The following is a 26,046-nucleotide window of genomic DNA, read 5'->3' on the forward strand; positions in this document are numbered from 1 at the left end:
TACTGCCCTACCAGTCTACTCTCAATCATCAGTAAAGTGATGGAAGGTGTCATCAACTGTACTATCAAGCAGCACCTGTCAGAAATGACCTGTTCAGTGACGCCCAGTTTGGGTTCCACCAGGGCCACTCAGCTCCTGATCTCTTTACGGCTTTCGTTCAAACATGGACAAAAGAGCTGAATTCCTGAAGTGAGGTGAGAGTGACAGCCCTTGATATCAAGGCTGCATTCGACAAAAGTGTGTAATCAAGGAGCCCTAGCAAAACTGAAATCAATGGGTATCAGGGGCAAAAGCTCCGGTGGTTGGAGTCATACGTGACACATAGCAAGATGGTCGTGGTTGTGGGAGGTCAATCATCTCAGCTCCAGGAAATTTCTGCAGGAGTTCCTCAGGGTAGAGTCCTCGGCCTAACCATCTTCAGCTGCTTCATCAATGACCTTCCCTCCATCATAAGGTCAGAATTGGGGATGTTTGCCGATGATTGCACAATGTAACCATTGTACCATTAGTGACTCCTCAGATACTGAAGCAATCCATGTTCACAGGCAACAAGATCTGGACAATATCCAGGCTTGGGCTGGCATGTCACAAGTGACATTCATGCCACAGGAATGCCAGGCCATGACCATCACCAATAAGAGACAATCTAACCACTGTCCCTTGACATTTCATGGTGTTACTATCACTGAATCCCCCATTATCAATATCCAGGGAGGGGGTACCATTGACCAGAAACCCAACTGGACTCACCACATTAACAGAGTGGCTACAAGAGCAGGCCAGGAGCGAGGAATACTGCAACGAGTAACTCACCTCCTTACTCCTTAAAGCCTGTCCACCACCTACAAGGCACAAGTCAGGAGTTGCAGCCCCGACAGCACTCAAGAAGCTTGAAACCATCCAGGAAAAAGCAGCCTGCTTGATTGGCACTACATCCACAAGCATTCACTCACTCCACCACTGCCACTCAGTAGCAGCAGTGTATACTATCGACAAGATGCACTGCAGGAATTCACCAAAGATCCTCAGACAGCACCTTCCAAACCCACGACCACTTCCATCTAGAGGGACAAGGGCATCAGACATATGCGAACATCACCACCTTCAAGTTCCCCTTCAAGTCACTCACCATCCTAACTTGAAATATATTGCCATTCCTTCATTGTCGCTGGTCAAGATCCTGGAATTCCCTCCCTAATAGTATTATGGGTCACCCCACAGCAGGAGGACTGCAGCGGTTCATGAAGGCAGATCACCACCACCTTCTCAAGGGCCATTAGGGATGGGCAAGAAATGCTGGCCAGCCAGCAACGCCCGCAACCCGCAAAAAATGAATAGATAAAAAAAACCCAGGTCCCCAGAATGTTATCTGGGTCTCTGGATTAACAGTCCAATGATAATACCATGAGGCCATCGCGTCCCCCAAGTCTCGTTGCAGTTATATAGAAATTGAAGTTGCTAGAGTAGCTTCAGACTTGCCATCAACCTTCTCACCATACCCAGCACTTTTCCCTGCAACTACAGGAAGTGCTACACCTGCTCCTACACCTCCCCGCTCATCTTCATCCAAGGCCCCAAACAATCATTCCATATCCGACCGAGATTCTTCTAATAGATACATCTTCTAACCTGGTCCACTGCATCCGTTTGCTCCTGATGTAGTATCCTCTATATCGGTGAGACTAAGCGCAGTCTTGGGGACCGATTCACGGAGCGTCTGCGCTCGACGCACTTCAATCAACACCAACTTCTGGTTACCAGCCATTTCAACTCCCCCTCCCACTCCCTTGGCGACATGTCCATCCTGGGCCTCCTCCTACAACCTGTCCATCTTCCTTCTCACCTATCTGCTCCATCCTTCCCACTGACCAATTTCTACAACCTCCTACATGCATCCATTTTATCACCACCTCATCTACCTTCCCCCAGCCCCATGCTTCCGATTTATTTCTGAGCTCCCTTCCCCCTCCCCAGACCTGGTGAAGGGTCCAGACCCAAAATGTCAACTTTCCTCCTCCTCTGACGCTGCCTGATCTGTTGTGCTCCTTCAGCTCCATATTTTATCGACTGTGACTTCCAGCATCTGCAGTCCTTACTGTGTCTTGGCCTGCCATTACGCATACCTGTTGTTAGCCACTAACAGTCTCCATTGACAGTTATTCACCTTCATAGCTAGATGGTTGTCCACTCCTTTGTCTGTCCAACTGTTCTTCTCTCTCTTTGGACTCTATCCCACCTATCGTTTACTCCTGAACCCCTCCTGCACCCTATCTTCTGCATATAAACTGAAATTTTCCTAGCTACCATCAGTTCTGAGGAAGGATCACCAGACCCAAAACATTAACTCTGATTTTACTTCATAGATGCTGCCAGACCTGCTGAGCTTTACCAGAAACTTATATTTTTGTTCTTGATTTACAGTATCTGCAGTTCTTTCGGTTTTTTGAATAGAAATTGAGTTAGGATTCATTTGGAATATTGCAAACAGTCCTGATTGTCACACTACCAGAAAAATATGGAGGCTTTGGCTGGAGTACAGAAAAGGTTTACCAGGATATTGTCTGCTTTCGAGGGTATCAGCTATGAAGAGAGATTGGACAAACTCTGTTTGTTTTCACTTGAACATTGGAAGCTGAGGGGCAACCTGATAGAGGTTTACAAAATTGAGATGGGTAGATAATCAGAGTATTTTTTCCCAGGGTAGTAATTTCAATTTCTACAGGACGTAGGCCTCATTATAGGAAGGATGTGGAAGCATTGGAAAGGGTGCAGAGGAGATTTACCAGGATGTTGTCTGGTATGGAGGGAAGGTCTTATGAGGAAAGGCTGAGGGACTTGAGGCTGTTTTCGTTAGAGAGAAGAAGGTTAAGAGGTGACTTAATAGAAACATACAAGATGATCAGAGGATTAGATAGGGTGGACAGTGAGAGCCTTTTTCCTCGGATGGTGATGGCTAGCACGAGGGGACATAGCTTTAAATTGTGGGGTGACAGATATAGGACAGATGTCAGAGGTAGGTTCTTTACTCAGAGAGTAGTAAGGGTTTGGAATGCCCTGCCTGCAACAGCAGTAGACTCACCAACTTTAAAGGCATTTAAATGGTCATTGGATAAACATATGGATGATAATGGAATAGTATAGGTTAGATGGGCTTCAGATTGGTTTCACAGGTCGGCGCAACATCAAGGGCCGAAGGGCCTGTACTGCACTGTAATGTTCTATGTTCTATGTTCTAAAAGACGGAAAATTTAAAGGAGATGTGAGAGGCAAGTTTTTTACACAGAGGGTGGTAAGTGCCTGGAATGCACTGCCAGAGGGGGTAGTATAAGTAGATACAATACCAATTTTTAAAGAGCATCTTGACAGACACATGAAAAATGCAGGGAATAGAGGGATTTGAACCGCATAGAGGCAAAACCCTCTTAATTTAGAAATGCATCATGTGCTGGCACAGTTCCCATGTGGTACTGTTCTTTTTTCTAAATTTCTTATTTCTTTGTTACAACTTATCTTTCCATTTTTTTTGTGTCATCTACAAATTTGGCTATAGTACCTTCCCTCCCGATACCCAAGTCATCACAATAAATTGTAAATCGTTAGGACCAGAGGACCAAACCCTATGGCACCCAACTAGTTACATCTTGCCACCACACACATAAAGACCCATTTGTCCTGACTCTCTGCTTTCAGTTGGTTAGCCAATCCTCTATCTAAGCTAATAAATTACCCAAGCCCATGTGAACTCACCTTGTGTTTTTTTTGTGACACCTTATCAAATGCCAACTGCAAGTCCACTGGTCACAGAGCCTAGTCAGAATGCAAATCATCATTGATTCATAGAATCCCTACAGTGTGGAAACAGGCCCTTCAGCCCAACAAGTCCACACGATCCCACAGAGCATCCCACCCAGACCCAACCCCCACTATAACCCACCTAATCTACACATCCCTGAACATTACAGGCAATTTAGCATGGCCAATCCACCTAACCTGCACATCTTTGGACTGTGGGAGGAAACCAGGGGACCCAGAAGAAACCCATACAGACATAGGGAGAACGTGCAAACTCCACACAGTCACCCAAGGGTAGAATTGAACCCAGGTTCCTGGTGCTGTGAGGCAGCAGTGCTGACCACTCAGCCACTGTGCCACTAAACACTATTTAGTTCTGATGTTTGACAGTTTCATAACTCCTTTAAATAATCAATTTATTGATTGAACTTGTTATGAATCTGAAACTCATGTTTATTGTTGGTCAAAATCATATTTATTTGAAGTTTTTCACTGCCACTGAGTGAAAGAAAAGTTGATATATGGCTCAGCATTTGAAAAACATCAGACAAGTCCTGGTCCAATTCCTTCAAATCCTACAACAGTCCCTCCATACCTAGTATCTGCTGAGCGAATCTTCTCTGGACTATCTTTACTTCCCCATGAGAAGTCTGCTTCAATATAAATACACACTAGATATCCTCAGCCTCTTAAACACTTATTTTGAATAGCCTCTATCTTCAGCCAGTCTAACCGCAGTTTATGGTATGACTGTGATTTTTGGTGATGGAATTTGATTATTGCTCTGATAACCACACATGATGAAAAACTACCCAGAATCAGTTCCTCTCATGTTCTATCTCATTACATCTCATTTCGATTTTCCGTGATTAAGGTAAAACTACTTTTTCACTCCAACAAATTATAAACTGTAGGTGAGTGTGCTCAGGAGTGTTGTTGTGATAGGGCTCAGGGCTGATGTAAGTGTGCTCAGATTTGATATGAATTTGTTTGGTCTTGTATGTGTGAGTGTGTTCAGCGCTGGTTTGTGTTTAGTCTTGGAAATGTGTCTGTTCAGTTTTGTGTGTTCCGTCATGGTTTGAGTGTCTTCACCGTTGCTGTGAAGCTGCTCAGTACTGGTGTGAGTGCAGTGTTGGTGACAGCATGGTATTGGTGTGAGCGCAGTGTTGGTGTGAGCGCATGCAGTGTTGGTGTGAGCACGCAGTGTTGGTGTGAGCGCGCAGTGTTGGTGTTAGTGTGATCTCTACTTGAGTGTGCCCAGTCTTTTTGTGTGCGTGTTTTTGTTTTGAGTTGCTCAGTGATTGATTTTTTTTGTTTCAGATGTATAGTGATACAGTGAAAATATTTTTTTGCATGCTATACAGGCAGATCGTACACTGTTGGTGTGAGTGTGTTCAGTCTTGGTTTGAGTGAGCTCCGTGTTGGTGTGAAAGTGTTCAATCTTGGCATTAGTGTGTTCAATCTTGGATTTGGTGCATTGAATGTTGATTTGAGTGAGTTCACTGTTGGTTTGAGTGAGTTCACCGTTGGTGTGTACACAGAGTGTTGGTGTGAGTGCTTTTATTGTTGGTGTGAGTCTGCTAGTCTTAGTGTGTGTGTTCACTGTTAGTCTAAGTATGTGCAGTGTGTTGTCAGTCGTGTGTAGAGTCCTGTGTGAGTGCATTCACTGTTGGTGTGTGTATTCCTGTGGTGTGAGCGTATACTGTGATCTCTCAGAGACTGTCACCCCTTGGTCTGTCCTTATGTTATTATTTGTTGAGTGCTCTGTGCGTTTACTTTAAACTGGGAACTGAGCCACTCTTCAATGGGGCCATTGTTTTCCCTCCTCTCTCCTTGTTTACAATCTTTTTCAGTCACATGTTTTTCTTGCTGCTGTCAGAAGACAATACCCAGTAATTTGCAAGAGAACATAGAATCCAAACACATCTCCCAAGTCCTGGCATCATTCCTCCCTCCTTCTCTAATTCCTCCTCCTTGTGATCTCACTTGATTCCCAAAGGCAAAATTCGCGACAGCCTTCCCCTGGATGAACATGACCTTCCAGCCTCCCTACTCCCCAAGTCTTTTTCGCAGAAGAGATGGGTAAGTTGTCTTGGCCGAAGCTCCACTTATTGGGGAGTTGGTTCAATGGCATTCACAATATTCTGTCAATGCTTTCTAACTAGTTGTCATTTAGTTCATGACTATTTCTCAGTTTTAAACTCAAAGGCACATTGTGATTGTACACATTACATAGCTGGATTAAGATTACCAGAGTTATACTGCACAAACTAACTATGTTTATCAGTAAGAGTCTGTTCACGCTAAGTGTGTAATTGCTCACACTGTTAGAAATCACACAACACCAGGTTATAGTCCAACAGGTTTATTTGAAGACACAAGCTTTCGGAGTCTCACTCCTTCTTCAGGTCTGAGTGAGAAAGGTGGCATCAGACACAGATTTTATAAGCAAAAGTTCAAAGGGTCATAGAACTACGCAGTGTTGAACAAAACTAAGATTGCTGTTAAATCTTTAATCAGTTAGAAATAATTAACATGCAAATTCCCAAATTTCTTTCAATTCACTGCTCCGAGATAACCGAAGGTTTTATCAATTCCCTCAGTATACCAGAGGTGACATCCCAGGTCAGACAATGCATTTTAAGTGTGAGGCCTTGTTTAGAATCTGGCTGTGTATCGACTTGGAGTCAGACTAGTTTTATTTCCAAAGTAGAAATTTATAAAATTCCACCTTGACAGTCTACAAATTATATGCTTTTTGAACAAAATAGAATGTATCTACAATTACAAATCTGCAAATACAAATTCACCCCATAGATTTATGAGTGTATGTGTGTGAGAGAGAGAGAGTGCGTGTGTGTATGTGTGTATGTGCTTGAGAGGGTCTGTGCGAGTGTGTGTGTGAGTGTGCTTGTGTGAGAGAGTCTGTGTGTATGTGTGCATGTGTGAGAGTGTATAGTGTGGTGGGGTCACTTGTAGTGCTACATGAACCCAAGATCCCAGTTGAGGCCATCCTCACGGGTACTGAACTTGGCTATCAGCCTCTGCTGGGCGACTCTGCCTTGTTGTGTATCCTGCAGTCCGCTTTCCGCAACAATCGTCAGACAGGGACGTTTCCTCCCAGTGGGGGAACACTTAAGCGGTCAAGGACATCCAGCCTCGGATTTTCAGATATATGTCCTCCAAGGCGGATGTTTACCCGACTATCTGAAGCTGGTTATTAATCGTTTCTAACTGATTAAAGATTTAATAGCAATCTTAGTTTTGTTCAACACCACATCAGTTCTATAACCATCTGATCTTTTGCTAATAAATTCTGTCTCTGATGCCACCTTTCTCACTGACACCTGAAGAAGGAGTGAGACTCCGAAAGCTTGTGTCTTCAAATAAACCTGTTGGACTATAACCCGGTGTTGTGTGATTTTTGACCTTGTCCACCCAAGTCCAATACCGACACCTCCACATCATTGCTTACACTGAGAAGTGTCACTTTTAAGTCAGAAGGATCATGGAAATCCTGGGGTGTTTTATGAAAGTTGAAAATAAGCATTAAATGTATCTAACCCTGTGTGGTATATAGATGCAAAAATAGAAATTGCTGGAAAAGCTCAGCAGATCTGGCATCATCTGTGGAAAGAAATCAGAGTTAAAATTTAGGGTCAAGTGACCCTTAGAACTGTGCAGTATTTATTCTGGGAGTGTTTGATGGAGAGCTTTACTTTCAGTTTAAAGGAGAAGAGGAAGTTTTATCTAATCCTAACCCCTGCTGTACCTGTCCTAAGAATGCAGGGACAGTGTCAAGGAACTTTTACTTTCAGTTTAATTTAAGTTTAGAAGAGTAGATAGGGCTTTACTCCATATCTAATCCTGCACTGTACCTGAGACAGTGAACAGGAAGCTTTACTTTCACTTTAAATAGTAGAGGCTGTGTCCAACCCAGCCCCAAAATCACTCAGGAAGCTTGACACCATTCAGAACAATCCAGTCGACTTGATTCTCACAAACATTCACTACCTCAACCACTGATGCTCACCAGCAGCAGTATGTGCCATCTAGAAGATGAACTGCAGAAATTCACCAATGCTCCTTAGACAGCACTTTCTAAATCCATGACTGCTTCTATCCAGAAGGACAAACTGAGAGGGATGCTAAAAGTATATGAGGAGCGACAGGCAAATTTTCCCTCCAAATCCCCAAAAAGGCTATAAATATTCAATCACAGCATAATCAATGACAGAAAACCTGCTGTCATATGTGGGAGAGATGGAACCTGTGGGGTGTTCCTTCTCCAAACAGAGGTTCTTTCTCTCACACTCTTCGAGCTCCTTAAAGGACAGGATCAATGTTTGGAGGAGCAAGATGGCAGGCAGGCAAGGAGGTGTCAATCCGTCGCTGACAACAAGGCCAGAGCCAGCCCAGGAGTACTGTCAGTCAGCTTTTGTAGGATGTTGAGCCTGAGTCTTGGCCTCATTGGGTAGGGGTGGGGTTGTTAGAACATAAAACATAGAACAGTACAGCACAGGAACAGGCCCTTCGGCCCACATTGTGCCAAACATGATACCAAATTAAACTAGTCCCTGCTGCCTGTCCTTGGTCCATATACTTCCATTCCTTGAATATTCATGTGCTTTTCTAAAAGTCTCTTAAACACCGCTATCGTATCTGCCTCCATCACCACCATTCATGGTGAATGGTAGGGCCTTAAGGAGTTTAGTGGAAGAGAGGGACCTCGGAGTTTAGGTGCACAGTTCTCTGAAAGTGGAATTCACTGGTAGATAGGGCAGTGAAGAAGGCTTTGGGCATGCTGGCCTTCATCAGTCAGAGTACTGAGCATAGAAGTCGGGAAGTTATGATGCAGTTGTACATGATGTTGGTGAGGCCGAACTTGGAGCATTATGTTCAGTTTTGATTATCTTGCCAACAGGAAGGATGTTATTAAACTGGAAAGAGTGCAGAAGAAATTTACGAGGATGTTGCCAGGACTCAAGGGACTGAGTTATAGGGAGAGGTTGGACAAGCTAGGACATTTTTCCTTAGAGCGTAAGAGATTGAGAGGGGATCGTATAGAAGTGTATAAGATCATGAGAGGCATGGATAGGCTAAATTCACTTAGTCTTTTTCCCAGGGTTGGGGAATTGAGGACTAGAGGGCAACAGTTTGAGGTAAGGGGAAAAGATTACATTGGAACCTGAGGGGGAACATTTTTACACAGAGGGTGGTATGCATATGGAATGAACTGCCAGCAGATGTGGTTGAGGCAGATCCATTAACAACATTTAAAAGGTATTTGGACAAATACATGGATAGGAAAGGTTTAGAAGGATACAGGCCAAGAGCAGGGAAATGGGGTTAGGGTGGATGGACATTTTGGTCGGTATGGACCAGTTTGGTCCAAAGGGCCTGTCTCCGTGCTGTAGGACTCTATGACTTTATGACTACCCCTGGCAGTGCGCTCCAGACTCCAACCATTCTCTGTGCAAAAAACTTGCCCTGCACATGTCATAGAATCCCTACAGTGTGGAAACAGGCCCTTTGGCCCAACAAGTCCACCCAATCTACACTACAGGCAATTTAGTATGGCCAATCCATCTAACCTGCACATCTTTGGACTGTGGGAGGAAACCAGAGCACCTGGAGGAAACCGACACAGACACAGGGAGAATGTGCAACCTCCACGCAGGCAATCACCTGAGGGTGGAATTGAACCCAGGTCCCTGGTACTATGAGGCAGCAGTGCTAACCACTGAGCCACCGTGCCTTTCACCCTCTCATCTTAAATGCACGCTCCCTAGTATTAGACATTTCATTTCTGGGACCAAGATTATGACCGTCACCCCTATCTATGCATCTCATAATTTTATAGACTTCCATCAAGGCTCCTCTCGGCCTCTGCCGCTTCAAAGAAAACAACCCTAGCTTTTCTAGCCTCTCCTTATAGCTCATACTCTCTAATCCAGGCAGCATCCTGGTGAACCTCTTCTGCACCCTTTCCAAAGCCTCCACATCTTTCCTGTCATGTTGCAATCCAAATTGAACACAATACCCTAAGTGCGGCCTAATCAAAGTCTTATAAAGCTGCACGCTAAAATCCTGACTGTTATACTCAATGCCCCTCCAATAAAGGCAAGCATGCCATATGTCTTCTTTACCACCCTATCTATTTGCATGGTTACTTTCAGGAAGCTATGGACTTGAACCCCAAGGTCCCTCTCTATATCAATGTTGTTCAGGGTCCTGCCATTAACTGTATACTTTTCCTTTACATTTGATCTCCCAAAATGCAGCAACTCACACTTGCCTGGATTAAACTCCATCTGCCATTTCTCCACCCATATCTGCAACCGAACTATATCCTGTGGTATCCTTTGACAACCTCCACTGATCTTTGCAAACTCACTAAACCAACCATCTATATTTTCATCCAAGTCATTTACACATATCATAAACAGCAGAAGTCCCAGTACGGACCTCTGCAGAATATCACTATTCATGGACTTCCAGCCAGAAAATACACCCTTCTACCACTACTCTCTGCCTTCTATGAGCAAACCAATTCTGAATCCAATCGGCCAAATCATCATGGATCCCACGCATCTTAATCTTCTGGATGAGCCTACCACGAGGGACCTTGTCAAAAGCCTTACTAAAATCTATGTAGATAACATCCACTGCTCTACCCTAATCGATCATCTTCGTCAACTCCTCGAAAAATTCAATCAAGTTAGTAAGACATGACCTACCCACATTGGTGGTAGTCTCCAGCTTAGTTAGTCTGAGAGCTCTGGCTGTCAGGGTACAGAGCCACTCTCCCACCAGATCCAGGTAAAAGTAAGAGGCGTCATCTTTAAACTCACCTTACAGTAGGACTCAAGATGAAATAAAACTGAGACATCACATAGGTTATGAATTTACTTGTTTTGCTTTTGAACCAGTCTGTCCCTATATAAAAAGCTGTGTTCATTGCTTTACACAGTATCTGATTACAATATCTTTAATTTCCTCCATTCCTGACATGGGAAGGGGTTATCTGGCCCATGCCTAAACCAGGGTCTGCGGTGATCCCATATTTGAGCTCAAGTGTTAACTGGTTTGAGGGAGAGGGAATGGCTTTGCAGGGGATTCAATATCTTGATGATCAAGTGGGGTGGAGGAATGCTTGGGAAGAGGGGCTGTGTGTGTGTGTGGTGAGGAGAAAGGAGCTTCACTGAATGTTCAATTACCGGGAAGAATAGAGACCTTGCCTGAAATCTACATTTATATAAAAAATGGTAGCATTTGTACAAAATTACATTTAAAATATAGATTTTTATATATCCATGCAAACTGTAGCTTTGTGATCTCTTGGATTGGTGTTCTATTTGAGTTCTTTTAGTTTTCAATTCCATTAAATATTGATTTTTCCAACTAGTTCCATGTGAGAATTTTTAATGTTCGGACAAAGAATCACAATTAATATTCTTTTGGTCCATTCAAAGTACAACTCATTAAAGTGTAAATCATCATCGCATTATCTTCGAAAAAATACACCAAAATGTGAAGTACATGTGAATTAAACCATTTACTACCTGACAGTGCACTCAGTACTGCAGAATTAAATTCCGCTTGGGGACCCTGCAGCCTTCAGGTTTCAATATTGAGTTCAATAATTTTTGGGCCTGAGTACCTTCTTCTATGTTCTTTACCGACCCTTACACCCCAGACCTTGTCATCATCACATGGGCTGCTCTCATCACAGTCAACCCATTTTCCCCCACTGAAGGTCCTCATTAACAGCTTTTCTTTCTCCATGGCTTACCATTATCCATTCCTTTGTCTGCCTGACTGCTGTCCTCTCTCTCTGGACTCCATCTCCACCTTTCCTCCCCATTCCAGTCTTCAGCATAAATACCACCTTCACCTAGTTACAATTACATGAAGAGTCACTGGCCTTGAAAATTTGACTCTGCTTCCTCTCCACAGATGTTGCCAGACCTGTTGAGGTTCTGTAGCAATTTCTGTGTTTTTTCATGATTTCCAGCATCTGCAGATCTATGGTTTCCCTTGCTTTGTTGACTTGTGTCTACTCCCCTTGCTGCTGAAAGTTAGTAGTCATTTTAGATAGAAATATTGAGGGAAGGACACATGAAATTGGCTGAACAAAATGAAAGAATGCAGCAGAGTCCTAACTGCAGCTGTAATTATTTTCTACACAGGGGCTATAGATGTAAGACCCATTCTCAAGAAGTTCCCTTGTGCCAAGAAGTTCAAATTTTCATTTTGAAAATGGAGTAAGGGTCATTTATTAAAGGTGAATGAATAAAAAAATCTTATTTATAGATTCCAAGCAGACTGCAAACTGAGAGATTGGTTTGCAGGCTTGGGCTTCATAAATAAAAGCATTGATATAAAGACAAAGAAATTATGTCGAATTTTTATAAATCCCTGGATAGGCCATAAGTGGAGAATTACATCTAGTTCTGGTCCCCACACATCAGGAAGGATGTGGAGGAATTGGGAGAAGTTGCAGAGGAGTTTCACCGGAATGGTTCCAGGAATGAGGGATTTTAGTGGCAAGATTCATTTGGAGAAGCTGAGGTTATTGTGTTGGAGTAAAGGAGATTGAGGGGAGATTTGATCAAGATGGACAAGATGGAAACAGCTTACCTTAAGATGGTTTCCTTCGACATTTCTGAATGAAATTAATGAGCACCACTTTGTTGTGGGTTGGGAGTCAAGTTTAGGCCAGACCAGCTGTGAGCAGATTTTGTTCCCTGAAGGATATTAATAGGTCACTATTACTGAGTTAGTTTTTCATTACAGTTTCATTTAATTAACTGAGTGTAATATCTGCATTTGCTGTGGTGAGAATTGAACTAATCTCTTCAGATCATTTGTCCATGCCTCTATTATTCAGTAACATAACCATTTGAGATAATTTATCATGGTCTCGAAACACATATTTAAACTCCTTCAATAACCCGTTTATTCAACACTGTTTCGGGACTGTACCCATATAATTAATCTTCTTCCAAAGACAACAAACCACACTCGCTCGTCTGCCATGGACTTTTCTTATTGACTTAATCTCCTTGTATGGCTCATCACTCGAACAAGTGAATCATCAGACGCACTCATTACCTGGATGATTGGTCCTCTGGTTAGAATTTTAGATGTTCAAGTGAAAAGTCAAAGGAGAACACCCTAGATTTAGTCTTCTCTGTCTGAAATGAAACTCTGCACCTTATAAGAGCAAGGAGGTAATGTTGGAGTTGTACAGAATGTTGGTTAGGCTGCAGCTGGAGTACTGTGTGTAGTTATGGTCACCTCACTACAGAAAGGATGTGATAGGACTAGAGGTGGTTCAGAGGATGTTCACCAGGATGTTGCCTGGGATGGAAAAATTGAGCTATGACGTGAGACTAGATAGGCTTGGATTATTTTCTTTAGAGCAGAGAAGACTGAGGGGGGACACGATTGAGGTGTATAAGACTAAGAGGAGTATGGGTAGGATGAGTAGGGAGCAGCTGTTTTTCTTGGTTGAAGGGTAAATCATGAACAGGCATAATTTTAGGGTAAGGGGCAAGAGATTCAGTGGGGATATGCGAAAAACTCTTTTTCACTCAGCAGGTGGTGGAAAGCTGGATTTCAAAATGTGGGAAGGTAGCGGAGACCAGAAACCTTACAACCTTTAAAAAATATTTGGATGAGCACTTGAAATATCATAACATTCAAGAATATAGGACAAGTGCAGGAATTGGTATTAGTGCATCTTTAGTGGTGTTATTGTTGGTGCAGATTCAATGGGGAAAGGACCTTTTCTGCACTGTATAACTCTATGACTTTAATATGTATAACAAGAGCGGGGTAATACGCATCTTCGCAAATGATACAGGAGGGAGGCCTTCAGACACTTGGACCATTTCTGTGCTAGGAGCAACAGCATCAATGGGGAGGCAGAGAGGCAGGGTTCTATCTCTGTAATATTGCAGCTAATATGCGAACAGGAAGATAAAATAGTTTTCCAGGAAAGGGTTTAAATTAATTTGGTAGGGGAAGAAGCATTAGGATGTCGTCATTGTAGCGCATGAATTGTAAAAGTTTAGTATACAGGACAGCAAATAAATAGCAAAGCTAATAGATGTTATTATGATGAGTGTCCCCAGAAAGCCTTCTATTAAAAATATCTACATACAAATCAAGAGGCCCGGGTTGAGGTCCCACCTGCTCCATAGGTTTGTAATAACATCTCGAAACAGGTTGACTAGACAATATCTACAATGCTGGATCAAAATAATCTAGAATGGCACTATGTCTGCCTCTCCCTATCTCTTCTCTCAACTTCAATGGTCTGTATTGCCCTTAACAGGCTTTGCCTGTAAATTATTTAATTGGGAAACACCGGTGATTTACTGGTGGTGTTTAATAGATGGAAAAAAAATACCGTGGGTGATTTAGAGATGGGGAAAGTAACTGTTCAGTTGTGTGTAAGAATACTTCTGGATATAAAACAAGGGAAAATATAATAAAATATTATCACCTGGAGGAGCAGTAGTGGTGTCCCTAACTCAGAGCCAGGAAACTTAGGTTCAAGTCACACCTGTTCAAGAGGTATGATACCATCTCTGAATGGGTTGATTAGAAATATAATAGAATGTTATGAGGTTTGTGTGATGCAATGGTAGTGTCCTTTACTCTGAGCTAGGAGGTCCAGGTTCAAATCCCACCTGCTCCAGGGGTATGTGTTAGCAAATTAATTACAAAATATCTATAAATATTTGGTTGGACGATAACTATATTATCAGTTGGTTGCCATGTTGAAATCAAAATCTACCAGATTTTCCTGTGCCATTCTGAACCCTCTTAATCATGTCTACAATTTAAGAAGGCCTTGTGGCACAGTGGTGGTCTCTCCACCTCTGGACTAGAAAGTTACATCTGTCACAGAAATTGTTATTGCATGTCCAGCAAGGTTTAATAACATACCTAGAATGTTACCATTTATCACAAAGAGGAATTGAATGCATGAGTAAGGAGGCTATGCTGCAGTTTTGCAGGGATTGGTGAGATCACATCCAGAGTACTGTGTACAACATTAACATTCTTATTTAGGGGTTAGAGACAGTTCAGAGAAGACCTTGAATGTGGCGGTTCTCTTACAAGTAAAGTCTAGACAGGCTCAGCTTGCATCCACTGACATCTAGAAAAATAAGAGGTTCCTTGATTGAAACAGATAGAATCCTGAGGGGTCCTAACAGAGTAGATGTGGAGAGGATGTTTTTTCTTGTCAGAGAATCTAGAACCAGTGTCACTGTTTAAACATCAGGGATCACTCATTTAAAACAGATTAGATTTACTCTCTTGAGAGTCTTGAGTTTTTGGAACTCTCTTGCTGAAAAGATGATGGAAAAAGAGTCCTTGACTGTTTTGAAGACAAAGGTAGACAGATTCTTGTTCAGCAAGTGGTTGAAAGGGTAGGCAGGAATGTGAATTTGAGGTTACAATCAGATAATTCTGGTCTCCCTTTTGTAAGAAAGATGCTGTTAAATTTGAAAGGGTTCAAGATTTACAAGGATGTTGCCAAATTGGAGGGTTTGAGCTACAGGGAGAGGCTGAATAGGCTGGGGCTTTCTTCCTTGGAGGGTCGGAGGACGAGGGATGAGCTTACAGAGGTTTATAAAATCATGAGGGGCATGGATAGGGTGAATAGACTAGGTCTTTCATCCAGGGAAGTTCACAACTAGAGGGCATAGGTTTAAGGTGAGAGGACAAAGATTTAAAAGAGATCTGAGGGGCAACATTTTCACTTGAGGGTGATTTGTGTATAGAACAAGCTGCCAGAGGAGGTGATGGAGTTGGGTACAATTACAACTTTGAAAGACATCTGGAAGGGTTTGGAGAGATATGGGCCAAATGCTGGCAAATGGGACCAGATCAATTTGAGTTCTGAGGAAGGGGGTCACTTGACCCGAATCATTAACTCTGATTTCTCTCCACAAATGCTGTCAGAGCTGCTGAGCTTTTCCAGTAATTTCTATTTCTGTTTCTAAATCAGTTTAGGATACCTGGTTGGGGAAGACTAGTTGAACCGAAGGGTCTGTTTCAGTGCTGTGATTCTATTAACAATGATCTTATTGAATTGGGGAGCAAGCTCAAAGGGCTGAATGGCCTACTCTTGTTCCTGTTCATATATTCATATCTAGGATAAATCATTCATGAAGATGAACAATGTGCACAGAGAACCGGGAGATACAAACAGAACTGGGAGATACAAAGAGCACTAAAGTTCTGGAATAGGAGGGATCAAACAGGGAGAAAATGCAAATCAAGCCAAAATTGAGAGGGCTGAGAAATGAATATTCCTGTCTGCAAGATCTTGAGGAACGACAGTGCAGGAAAGAAATAAGGAATTGATCAAGAAAACTTGGAAGAGGGATGATCTCATTGAAGGGTGAGAGACAGTATCATTTCATCAGGAATCAGAACAATAAACAGCTATCATAAAAGCAAAATACTTTGTACCCTGGAAATGAAATAAAAGCAGAAAATTCCGGAGAAATGCAGCTGGTTTGGCAGCAGCTGCAGAAAAAGAGAAACTGAGTTAACGTTTTGAGTCCAATAAGATTCTTCTTCAGTTTCGACTCAAACATTAAAGCTGTTTCTCTCTCCACAGTTGCTGACATACTTGTTGAGTTTTTCCAGCACTTTGTGTTTTTATTAAGGCAGCTATGTAGCATGCTACCTAACTGCCATTGATGACAAGAGTAAGGATGGATAGAGGAGTGATTTTGCAGGCAAATTGCAGAAAAACACAAGAACTACAGAGTTGTGATAATAGAAGATTAAGTTATCCTAAGACAAACTACAATAAGAACAGTGTAAAGGATGAAGAGGGGCAGGAATTCCTAAAATGCCTGCAAGACACTAGTGTGCGTCTAGCCAAATCAGAAAGGGAAGAGTGTTGGATCTAGTTCTGGAGAATAAAGTGAGGAAGAAGATGCTTGCTTCAGTGGGACTGTACTCGCCAACACAATAATAAATAATTGGAGGAAGACTAACTTCAGCAAAGTAAAAAGGGATCTGTTTCAGATACATTGGAATGAAATGTTGGTCATCAATAAAGTAATTGAACAGTGACATGCCTCAAAAAAAGAGATGGTTCAGATCTAGAGAAACAACCTGCAACAAAATTAATTGATGTTTCAAATTAATAATGCAGAGGTGCTGGTGCTGAACTGGGGTGGACAAAGTCAGAAGTCACATGACACCAGGTTATAGTTCAGTAGGTTTATTTGAAATCATAAGCTTTTGGAGCACTGCGCTTTCGTCAGGTGAAGTGGAGGGAAGCGGACAGACACAGAATTTATAGGCAAAGAGATCATTGCAAGATAGTTTCAGAAAATTAACAGTGTGTAAAGATGGTATAAATGGTGTGAGTTGAGTGTTGACAGGCTGAATAACAAGTCTTTGCAGGTGATCAAAAGTGTCAGATGCTGTGAGTAAAGTGTCAACAGCTGAATAGCAGGTGAAGGGATGACCTTGGATCAGATTAATTAAGGCAGAGAGATAATTACAAAAAAATCAAAAATAAAATGATGCTAGAGACAAAACAAATGGCTAGAATAACATGATAGGTATAACAGTCACATGAGAAGGTCTAACCAAAATAACAAGTAATCCAAAAGTGTACAAACTTATCAAGGTAGAGCGATCATAACAAGTTATCAAGGTGATGGTGTCAAAATAATAAACAACAAGCTTGCTGGAGTTTGCAAACCCTGTATGACTTTGACGATTAAAAGGATCAAAGAGGGTTGCATGGTTGATTTTGTGTACACTCAGTCTTGAAAGGCATTTGACGAAATATCACATCATAGGCTTTTTGGCCAAAATGGAAGCCATAAGATTGAAGGCAGAGTGAGTGCAGATTGGATAATAGACAGAGAGTTGAAAATAATGATTAATGTTTGTTTCTGCAGATGGGAAGGGGTGAGTGGAGTTACCCAAGGGTCAGAATTCGAAACTTTGCTCTCTGGTATATGCCTTGATGAACCTGACGAGTATGTCATTTTATAAAATACTGATTTGGTTTGCACAAGGGTACCGGGTTCAATTCTGGATACAACAGTTGAAGAAGGATAACAGGGCTAGCCGGGATGCTGAGGAATTTACTAGAATGGTACAAGGCTGCAGGACTTCAGTTATGTGGATATTGTTCTCCTCAGAACAGAGAAATCTATGACCTCCGGCCTGAGAGTATGATTGGCCTGGCCTGGTGGGCTAGAGTAAAATTTGCCATAGTCATATTGGATCATTGGGATGTTCTCTTGCTGAAGAGACAAGGGTGGTGTTGGTTTATTTTGAAGATCACCATGCCTCAGGCAAGGGCAGAGGCTGAGAAGGAGAATCCTTCATGGTTACACAGCCGGTGAGGAATTGAATCAATGGCGTTAGCATTACGAAGTAGCCATCCAGCCAACAAAGCTACCCGATCCCAGCTAGGGTAAAGCATAGAAGTATCAGAGGCAACAGAATGGATGGTTTCAATTTTTGTCAGAAAGAGGTCAATGAGCTGTTTGTACTTTATGGTGACATGAGCACAGAGGTTAGGATAGAGGTTTAAGAAATTGGTCTTTTGAAAAGGAAAAGTAAATAACGAACTTTGTGCTTCAGTGCAATTCTGAAATAATGAACTTTTTGTTCCCCCAAGAACAGGAACCAATTACGATTGGCATGCTATAGCTGAATCTGGATATGAATGACTAAACCACAAATGTTCAATCTGCATCCCTGAAGGCACAGAATTCTGAGTCATATCAGGGTGAGAGAGAGTAATGGTTTTAGTGGATCAAAAAGCAGATTGAGGGTTTAATTGAATTGATCAGTTATTTATTATGTTGAAGACAGTTGGGGTTTGAAAGTTTAAGGAAGAGTGAGATTTGCTTTTCAGAGTAAATGTTGTAAGGTGGGGTAGGAAAAGGGAGTGTGCAGCCATGTAGAGAAGAGATGGAAGATGGTCTTAAACCTTGTGATGATTGATGAATTGGGCAGTGAGGCAAAGTGAGATGTTGAGGCTGTCTTTGTATTTCGGTGGGATTTCTATGGAGGGAGAGGTTGATGGAGAATGGGACAGCAGAAAATGATGAGTTATGAAGGAGATTAAATCATGAGTTCGCAAAGATGTTGGAGGATGAAAGCATTATCAACACACAGTGAGAAAAAAGTGATGTAAAGTGGATAGTAGAGAATGATGATTTTAAATGGAAAGTGATATGAATCTAATAACACTGACGGAATGGCAGTATATTTCCAACTCACCAGGGTGGGGGGGCACAGTGGCTCAGTGGTTAGCACTGCTGCCTCACAGCACCAGGAGCCCGCGTTCGATTCCACTCTCAGTGACTATCTGTGGGGAGTTTGCACATTCTCCCCGTGTCTGCGTGGGTTTCCTTTGGGTGCTCCAGTTTCCTCCCACAGTCCAAAGATGTGCAGGCTAGGTGGATTGGCCATGCTAAATTGCCCGTAGTGTTCAGGGATGTGTAGATTAGTTGGGTTATAGGGGATGGGTGTGGGTGGGATCCTCTGAGAATCCCTACAGTGTGGAAACAGGCCTTTTGGCCCAACAAGTCCACACTGTAGGGAGTCTAAGAATACAGTGTCTAAGGGGGGAAAAAAAAGTCAGGATGGTGACTGGCTTGGAGGAGAATTTGCAGGAGGTGGTGTTCCCATGCAGCTGCTGCCTTTGTCCTTCTCAATGGTAGAAGTTGTGGGTTTGGATGGTGCCATCCCAGGTGAATTTAGTGAATTTCCAGAATATGTCTTGTAGATGGTAAGCACTGGTGGTGGAAGGATTGAATGCTGAAGATGGGGGTGAAATGCTGATCATACTCCACTCATCCAGAAAATTGGCAAGTATTCAATTATGGTCAAATCATTCTGCCTTGCCACAGATGAGCCAACTTCTGAGTGCAGCCAGCAGACAGAGGGCTGCTTGTTGTGGAGCTCAGTAGTGGTGTATTAACAAAACTCTCTTTGTAAACTTTGTGACGGGGAACTGTCCAGCTCATTGTTCATGCAGTGAGCAGATTCCTCTTCACAGACACAGGGGCAAACAGGAACACTCAGCTACATCCAGCTGAAATTTAATTCTCTGTAAAACACATTTATATCAACAAGAATTCATTCCTGTGTGTCTGTATTTACTGATTTGAGCTTTGCTTCGTTGATGGTGTGAAGCTGAACTCAGCTTTACTTCGCAGTAGCCTCTCCTGTTTATGGGTTTCTGCCTCACTTTGTTTAGTGACACTTCTTATATGAATTTCATTTGGAACCCAAGATTTGATATTCACAGAATCAGAGGACACAGACAGAGAGAACAGAGCGACAGACAGAGGGAAAGAGGACAGACAGAGAGAGAGGACAGGCAGAGACAGAGGGAGAGGAAAGAGACAGACAGGTAGACACACAAGACACTTAAACAGAGGACAGTGAGAGGGAGACAGAGGACAGAGGGAAAGAAAGAGACACAGAGGGAGAGGAGACGGATAGAGACAGATAGACACACAGAGGGAGAACACAGAGAGAGGATAGAGTGAGAATCAAAGAGGACAGAAAGAGTGAATGAATGAGTGAGAGAAAAAGCAGGCAAGAGAGAGATGACAATGAGAGAGAAGACACAGAGTGAGGCAGAGAGACAAGATAGAGAGATTGAATGAGGGACAGAGAACATAGAGACAGTGGGAGAGAGACAAAGATCTGGGGTACATAGAAAGAGTGAGATCACAGAGAGAGAGGACACTGAGTGAGTGAAGGCAGAGAGAGAGAGGTAGAACAGAGAGGGTGAGAGAGGGGACAGAGTGAATGAGTGAGAAAGAGAAACAGAGAGAACCGGAGTACAGAGAAAAAGAGGGAGATGACAGAGAGAGAGAGAGACAACACAGAGTGTATGAAGACAGCAAGAGTGAGAGGAAGAAAAGGAAGAGTGAGAGAGGGGATATAAAGAGGGAGCACACATGCACACACACAGCAGACACAGGGATAAAAAAGGGAGAAACAGAGAGAAAGGCCATGATGAGGGGCATATCTAAGCTCACACATTACTGATATTACTCTTGTCTGATTAATCTCTGCAAACTCTCAAGTGCCTCTACACCCTAATTATAGAATAGTGCCCAGAACTGCACATAGTTTACCGTGTCTAACCGATGTTCCTTACAGGTTTCTGCATTTTATGAAGAAGTCACATCTCTTGACACTATATCACCAGAGGTCTTGCTTATAACAATGTTGAATGTATTAATTCCCTTTTTTCTGTCTGTGTGATATAGAGCCTCAGGAGCAGGTCCAGTTGCCATTGATACCAGGATTGAGCAGGCAATGGTAAGCTGCAGGCAAGACGATGGAGTTACTCCCACTGTAGGGAAGGTCAGCTCTGTAATATATACATCGAAGATTCTGTAACATATGCTTCCATCAACCATCAGTCCAGACTCCCTAATAAATACAAACTCTGACCAATGATCAGAAGAGATCAGAGTATGGATTGGCTCTGGGAATGGGATATTATTGCCATAACAGAAACATGGCTGAGAGAAGGATAGGACTGGCAGCTCAATGTTCCAGGATACAGAAGCTACAGGCATGTCAGAAGTACAAGTAAGCCAGGAGGGAGAGTTGCCGTTTTGATAGGGAAGGACATTACAACATTGCTTTGAGAGGATATTCTTAAGGGATATCAAATGAGGCCATATGGATAGAAATTAGAAACAAGAAGGGTATGGCCACACTTTTGGGACTATATTATAGACCCCCAAATAGCTAGTAGGTCCTAGAGGAGCAGATGTGTAGAGAGATTGCAGATATCTGTAGGAATAATAGAGTAGTATTGATTGGAGATTTTAATTTACCCTGTATTGACTGGGCCGCCCAGAGTGTAAAAGGCCCAGATGGGGTGGAATTTGTCAAATGAGTCCAAGAAAGTTTTCTAAATCAATATGCAGAGGACCCTGCTCGGGAGGGTGCAATACTGGACCTCCTGTTAGGAAACGAGGTCGGGCACGTGACTGAAGTGTAGTCAGGGAGCACTTTGGGTCCAGTGACCATAACTCTCTTAGTTTTAACATAGTTATGAAAAAAGATAGGACAGGTCCACACGTTAAGATGCTAAACTGGAGCAGATTTTTGGGCAATTAGGCAGGATCTAGCAAGGGTTGATTGGGTGAGTCTGTTTGAAGGAAAAAGAACGACGAGCAAATGGGAGGCTTTTAAAAGTGTGATAGCAAGAGTCCCGGGACAGTATGTCCCGTTAGGGTGAAGGCAAAAACTGGCAGGTTTAGGGATGCCTGGCTGATGACGGATATTGAGGTTCTGGTCAGGAAAAAGAAGAAGGCATACGTGGGGTTTAAGCTATCGGGCTCAAGTGAATCCCTAGATGACTATAAAAAGTGTAGGAGCACTTAAGAGGGAAATCAGAAGAGCAAAAAGAGGGTATGAGATGGATCTGGCAGATAAGTGGGCGTGTGGAATGCGCTGCTGGCAGTGGTAGTGGAGTCAGATACTTTAGAGACTTATAAGCAACTCTTGGATAGGCACATGGAGGATAGTAAAATGTATGGTATGCAGGGTAATTTGATCTTAGTAGGATAATAGGTCGGCACAATATCATGGGCCGAAGGGCTTGGACTGTGCTGTACTGTTCTATGTTCTATGTTCTATACTCTAGAAAAGGTTAAAGATAATCCCAAGAGGTTCTATAGCTATAATAAGAGTAAAAGGGTGGCTCGGGAGAGAATAGGTTCCCTTAAAGATCAACATGGCTGTCAATGTGTGGGGCCACAGGAGATGGGGGACATTTTTAATGAACATTTCTCCTCAGTGTTTACTGAAGAGAGAAGAGAGAATCATGGATTGTAAAGAAATAAGGGAAACAAATGGGAATGTTTTGGACCACATTCACATTACCAGAGAGGAGGTGTTTGCAGCCTTAGACCTCATTAGACTGGGCCTGTTCAAGTCCATCTTCAGATGTTGTGAGAGGCTAGGGACAAAATTGCAGAGGCCCTTTCAGAGATTTTTGCTTCATCTTTAGACTCTGGTGAAGTTCCAGAAGACCGGACGTTGGCTAATGCTGTTCCATTGTTTAAGAAAGGCAGCAAAGACAAGCCAGGGATCTACAGGCCAGTGAGCCTAACATTACTGGTAGGCAAGTTACTGGAGAGGATACTGAGGGACAGGATCAACCAACATTTGGATAGTCAAGGTCTGATTAGGGATAGTCAGCATGGATTTGTGCGTGGGAAGTCATGTATGACAAATCTTTTAGAGTTTTTCGAAGAGATAACCAAGAGGATGGATCAGGGTAGAGCAGTGGATGTTGTCTATATGGACTTTAGTAAGGCCTTTGACAAGGTCCTGCATGGCAGGCTAGTCTTAAAAGTTAGGTCACATGGGACCCAGGGAGAGCTAGCTAATTGGATTGAAAACTGACTCGATGGAAGGAAGCAGAGGATGATGGTTGAAGGTTATTTCTCGGACTGGAGGTCTGTGACAAATGGTGTGCCACAGTGGTCGGTGCTGGGACCTTTGTTATTTGTTATTTACATAAATGATCTGGATATGAATGTACACGGCATGATTAGTAAGTTTGTGGATGATACAAAATTAAGAGTATCATTGATAACGAAGAAGGTTAACAAAACTTACAGAACGATCTTGATCAGATGGGGAAGTGGGCTGAGGATTGGCAAATACAATTCGATACAGATAAGTGTGAGGTGTTGCATTTTGGAAAGTCAAACCAAGGTAGGACTCATACAGTAAATGGTAACGTCCTGAGGAGTGTTGTGGAACAGAGAACCTAGGAGTACAAGTTTATAGTTCGTTGAAAGCGATGTCACAGGTGGACAAGGTAGTGAAGAAGGCATTTTGCATGCCAGCCTTCATCCTTCGAGGCATTGAGTATAAGAGTTGGGATATTATGTTACAGTTGTATAAGTCATTGGTGAGGCTGCACATGGAGCATTGTGTACAGTTTTGGTCACCCTGTTACAGGAAAGACATGGTTAAAGTGGAAAGTGTGCAAAGAAGCTTTACGAGGATATTGCCAGGACTAGTAGGCCTGAGTTGTAGGGACAGGTTGGCCAGGATAAAACTTTATTCCTTGGAATGTAGGAGAATGAGGGGTGACATTATTGAGGTGTATAAAATCATGAGGGCATAGATAGGATGAATGCATATCGTCTTTTTTCCAGGGATGGAGATTGGAAAACTAGAGGGCATTGGTTTGAAGTGAGAGGAGATAGATTTAAGAAGGCCCTGAGGGGCAACTTCTTCACGCAGAGAGTGGTGCGTATATGGAATGGGGCTGCCGGAGAAAGTTGTTGAGGCAGGTACAATAGCAACATTTAAAAAACATTTGGATAGGTACATGGATAGAAAGGGTTTGGAAGGATATGGACCAAATGTGGGTAATTGGAACTAGCTGAGTGGCCACCATGGTCAGCATGGACCAGTTTGAGCCGAAGGGCCTGTTTCCATGCTGTGATACTCTATGGCTCTATCTCAGGTGCCTCGTCAACTCCACACTGTCCCTAGTAACAGTGTTGGCTCCACACTATCCACACAGCGAAAGAGCCGCACGGTCACCACAAATGGTGTTAGCTCTGCACTGTCCCCAGAGACGTATTTAGCTCAATAGTGTCCCCATGGGCAGTGTTAAATCTGTACTGTCCACTCAGATAATGCTCACATCTGCACTGTCTCCACAGACAATGTTGGCTCTGCATTTAGCCCAGTGACAGTGTTGTGAATCATAGAATCACAGACAGTGTTGACTCTACACTGTCCCCACAGACATTGTTAGCTCCACACTGTCCCCACAGTTAGTACCGGCTCTGCACTGTCCCAAGTGACAGTATTGGCTCAGCTCTGTTACCAGTGACAATGTCGGCTCCACACTGTCCCCACTGATGGTATCAACTCCTCATTGTCCCCAGTGACAAAGTCAACCCCATCTACCATATCCTCATCAACACTTCCAATAGAATACTCATGACCTGGCTGAAGCCATTCATGCTGCACCTCACTTACCCACTCCGTGATGACCTGTTCCTCACTTTTCCCTCTTAGTGCGCTATACAGACCAACTTTCCTGAGCAGGTTCTACCAGGATACATCATTTGGATCAAGGAATAAGAGGCACTGGAAGTCACTGAGAAGTTCCTTGTGACAAATCTGTCTGTTGAATGCACAGTTTTGAACTACCACCACAAGTATGGTCCCTGAACTACCACATTCAAACATCTTCATGTACAGTGTCCATATTGACAACGTCCTCATCTATAGTCCCCACATTCATAACATCCTCATCTACAATCCCCACGTTCACAACATCCTTGTCTACAGTTCTCACATTCACAATGTCCTCATCACAATCCCCACAAATGACTATCTCAAGGGGGTATAATTTTAAGGTGATTGGAGGAAGGTATAGAGGAGATGTCAGAGGTAAGTTCTTTACACAGAGAGTGGTGGGTGCGTGGAATGCACTGCCAGCAGTGGTAGTAAAGTCAGATATATTAGGGACATTTAAGCGGCCCTTTGGATCAGCACATGGATGATAGTAAAATGAAGGGTATGCAGGTTGGTTTGATCTTAGAGTAGAATAATAGGTCAGCACAATATTTTGGGCCGAAGGGCCTGTACTGTACTGTATTGTTCTATGTTCTATGTTCATTCACAACATCATCATTTACAGTGTACACATTGACAACATCCTCATTTACAGTCCTCACATTCACAATATCCTCATGCACAGTGTCCACTTGACAACATCCTCATCTACAGTCCCCACATTCACAATATCCTCTTCTATAGTCCAATATTCATAATATCCTCTTCTACAGTCCCCACATTCACAACATTTTCATCTACAATCCCCACATTCACGAAGTCCTCATCTACAATCCCCACATTCACAACATCCTCATCTACAATCCCCACATTCACAACATCCTCATCTACAATTTCTACATTCACAACATACTTATCTACAAAGAGGTGCAGAGCTGGATGAACACAGCAGGCTAAGCAGCATCATAGGAGCAGAAAGGCTGATGTTTCGGGCCTAGACCCTTCATCAGAATGGTGCTGCTCCCCGCAATATGGACTAAGTTGTGTGGGAAACTGGATGAAAAGCAGGAGGAAGCAGCCAAGGCAGCAAGAGGGATTGATAGAGATAACAAGGTGTAGAGCTAGATGAACACCGCAGGCCAAGCAGCA

General features: G+C 42.9%; 2 protein-coding genes across 2 annotated transcripts in view; one reads left to right on the forward strand and one right to left on the reverse strand.

Moving 5' to 3' along the window:
* Positions 1-1,765, reverse strand: part of LOC109923558 (cyclic nucleotide-gated olfactory channel-like) — a 73,697-nt gene extending 71,932 nt beyond the window's left edge. Inside the window, exon 1 of the mRNA XM_048604960.1 lies at positions 1,630-1,765. Within this exon, the coding sequence (XP_048460917.1) occupies positions 1,630-1,765 (136 nt within the window). The remainder of the gene's footprint in view (positions 1-1,629) is intronic.
* LOC125484896 (TSC22 domain family protein 1-like) overlaps positions 1-26,046 on the forward strand; it is a 57,582-nt gene that overhangs the window by 26,616 nt on the left and 4,920 nt on the right. The window contains exons 3-4 of the mRNA XM_048605479.1: positions 5,792-5,874; positions 21,096-21,147. Of these exons, the coding sequence (XP_048461436.1) occupies positions 5,819-5,874; positions 21,096-21,147 (108 nt within the window). The 5' untranslated portion in view covers positions 5,792-5,818. The remainder of the gene's footprint in view (positions 1-5,791; positions 5,875-21,095; positions 21,148-26,046) is intronic.

The sequence above is a fragment of the Rhincodon typus genome, chromosome 14 (assembly GCF_021869965.1).
Source record: "Rhincodon typus isolate 14 chromosome 14, sRhiTyp1.1, whole genome shotgun sequence".
NCBI lineage: Eukaryota > Metazoa > Chordata > Chondrichthyes > Orectolobiformes > Rhincodontidae > Rhincodon > Rhincodon typus.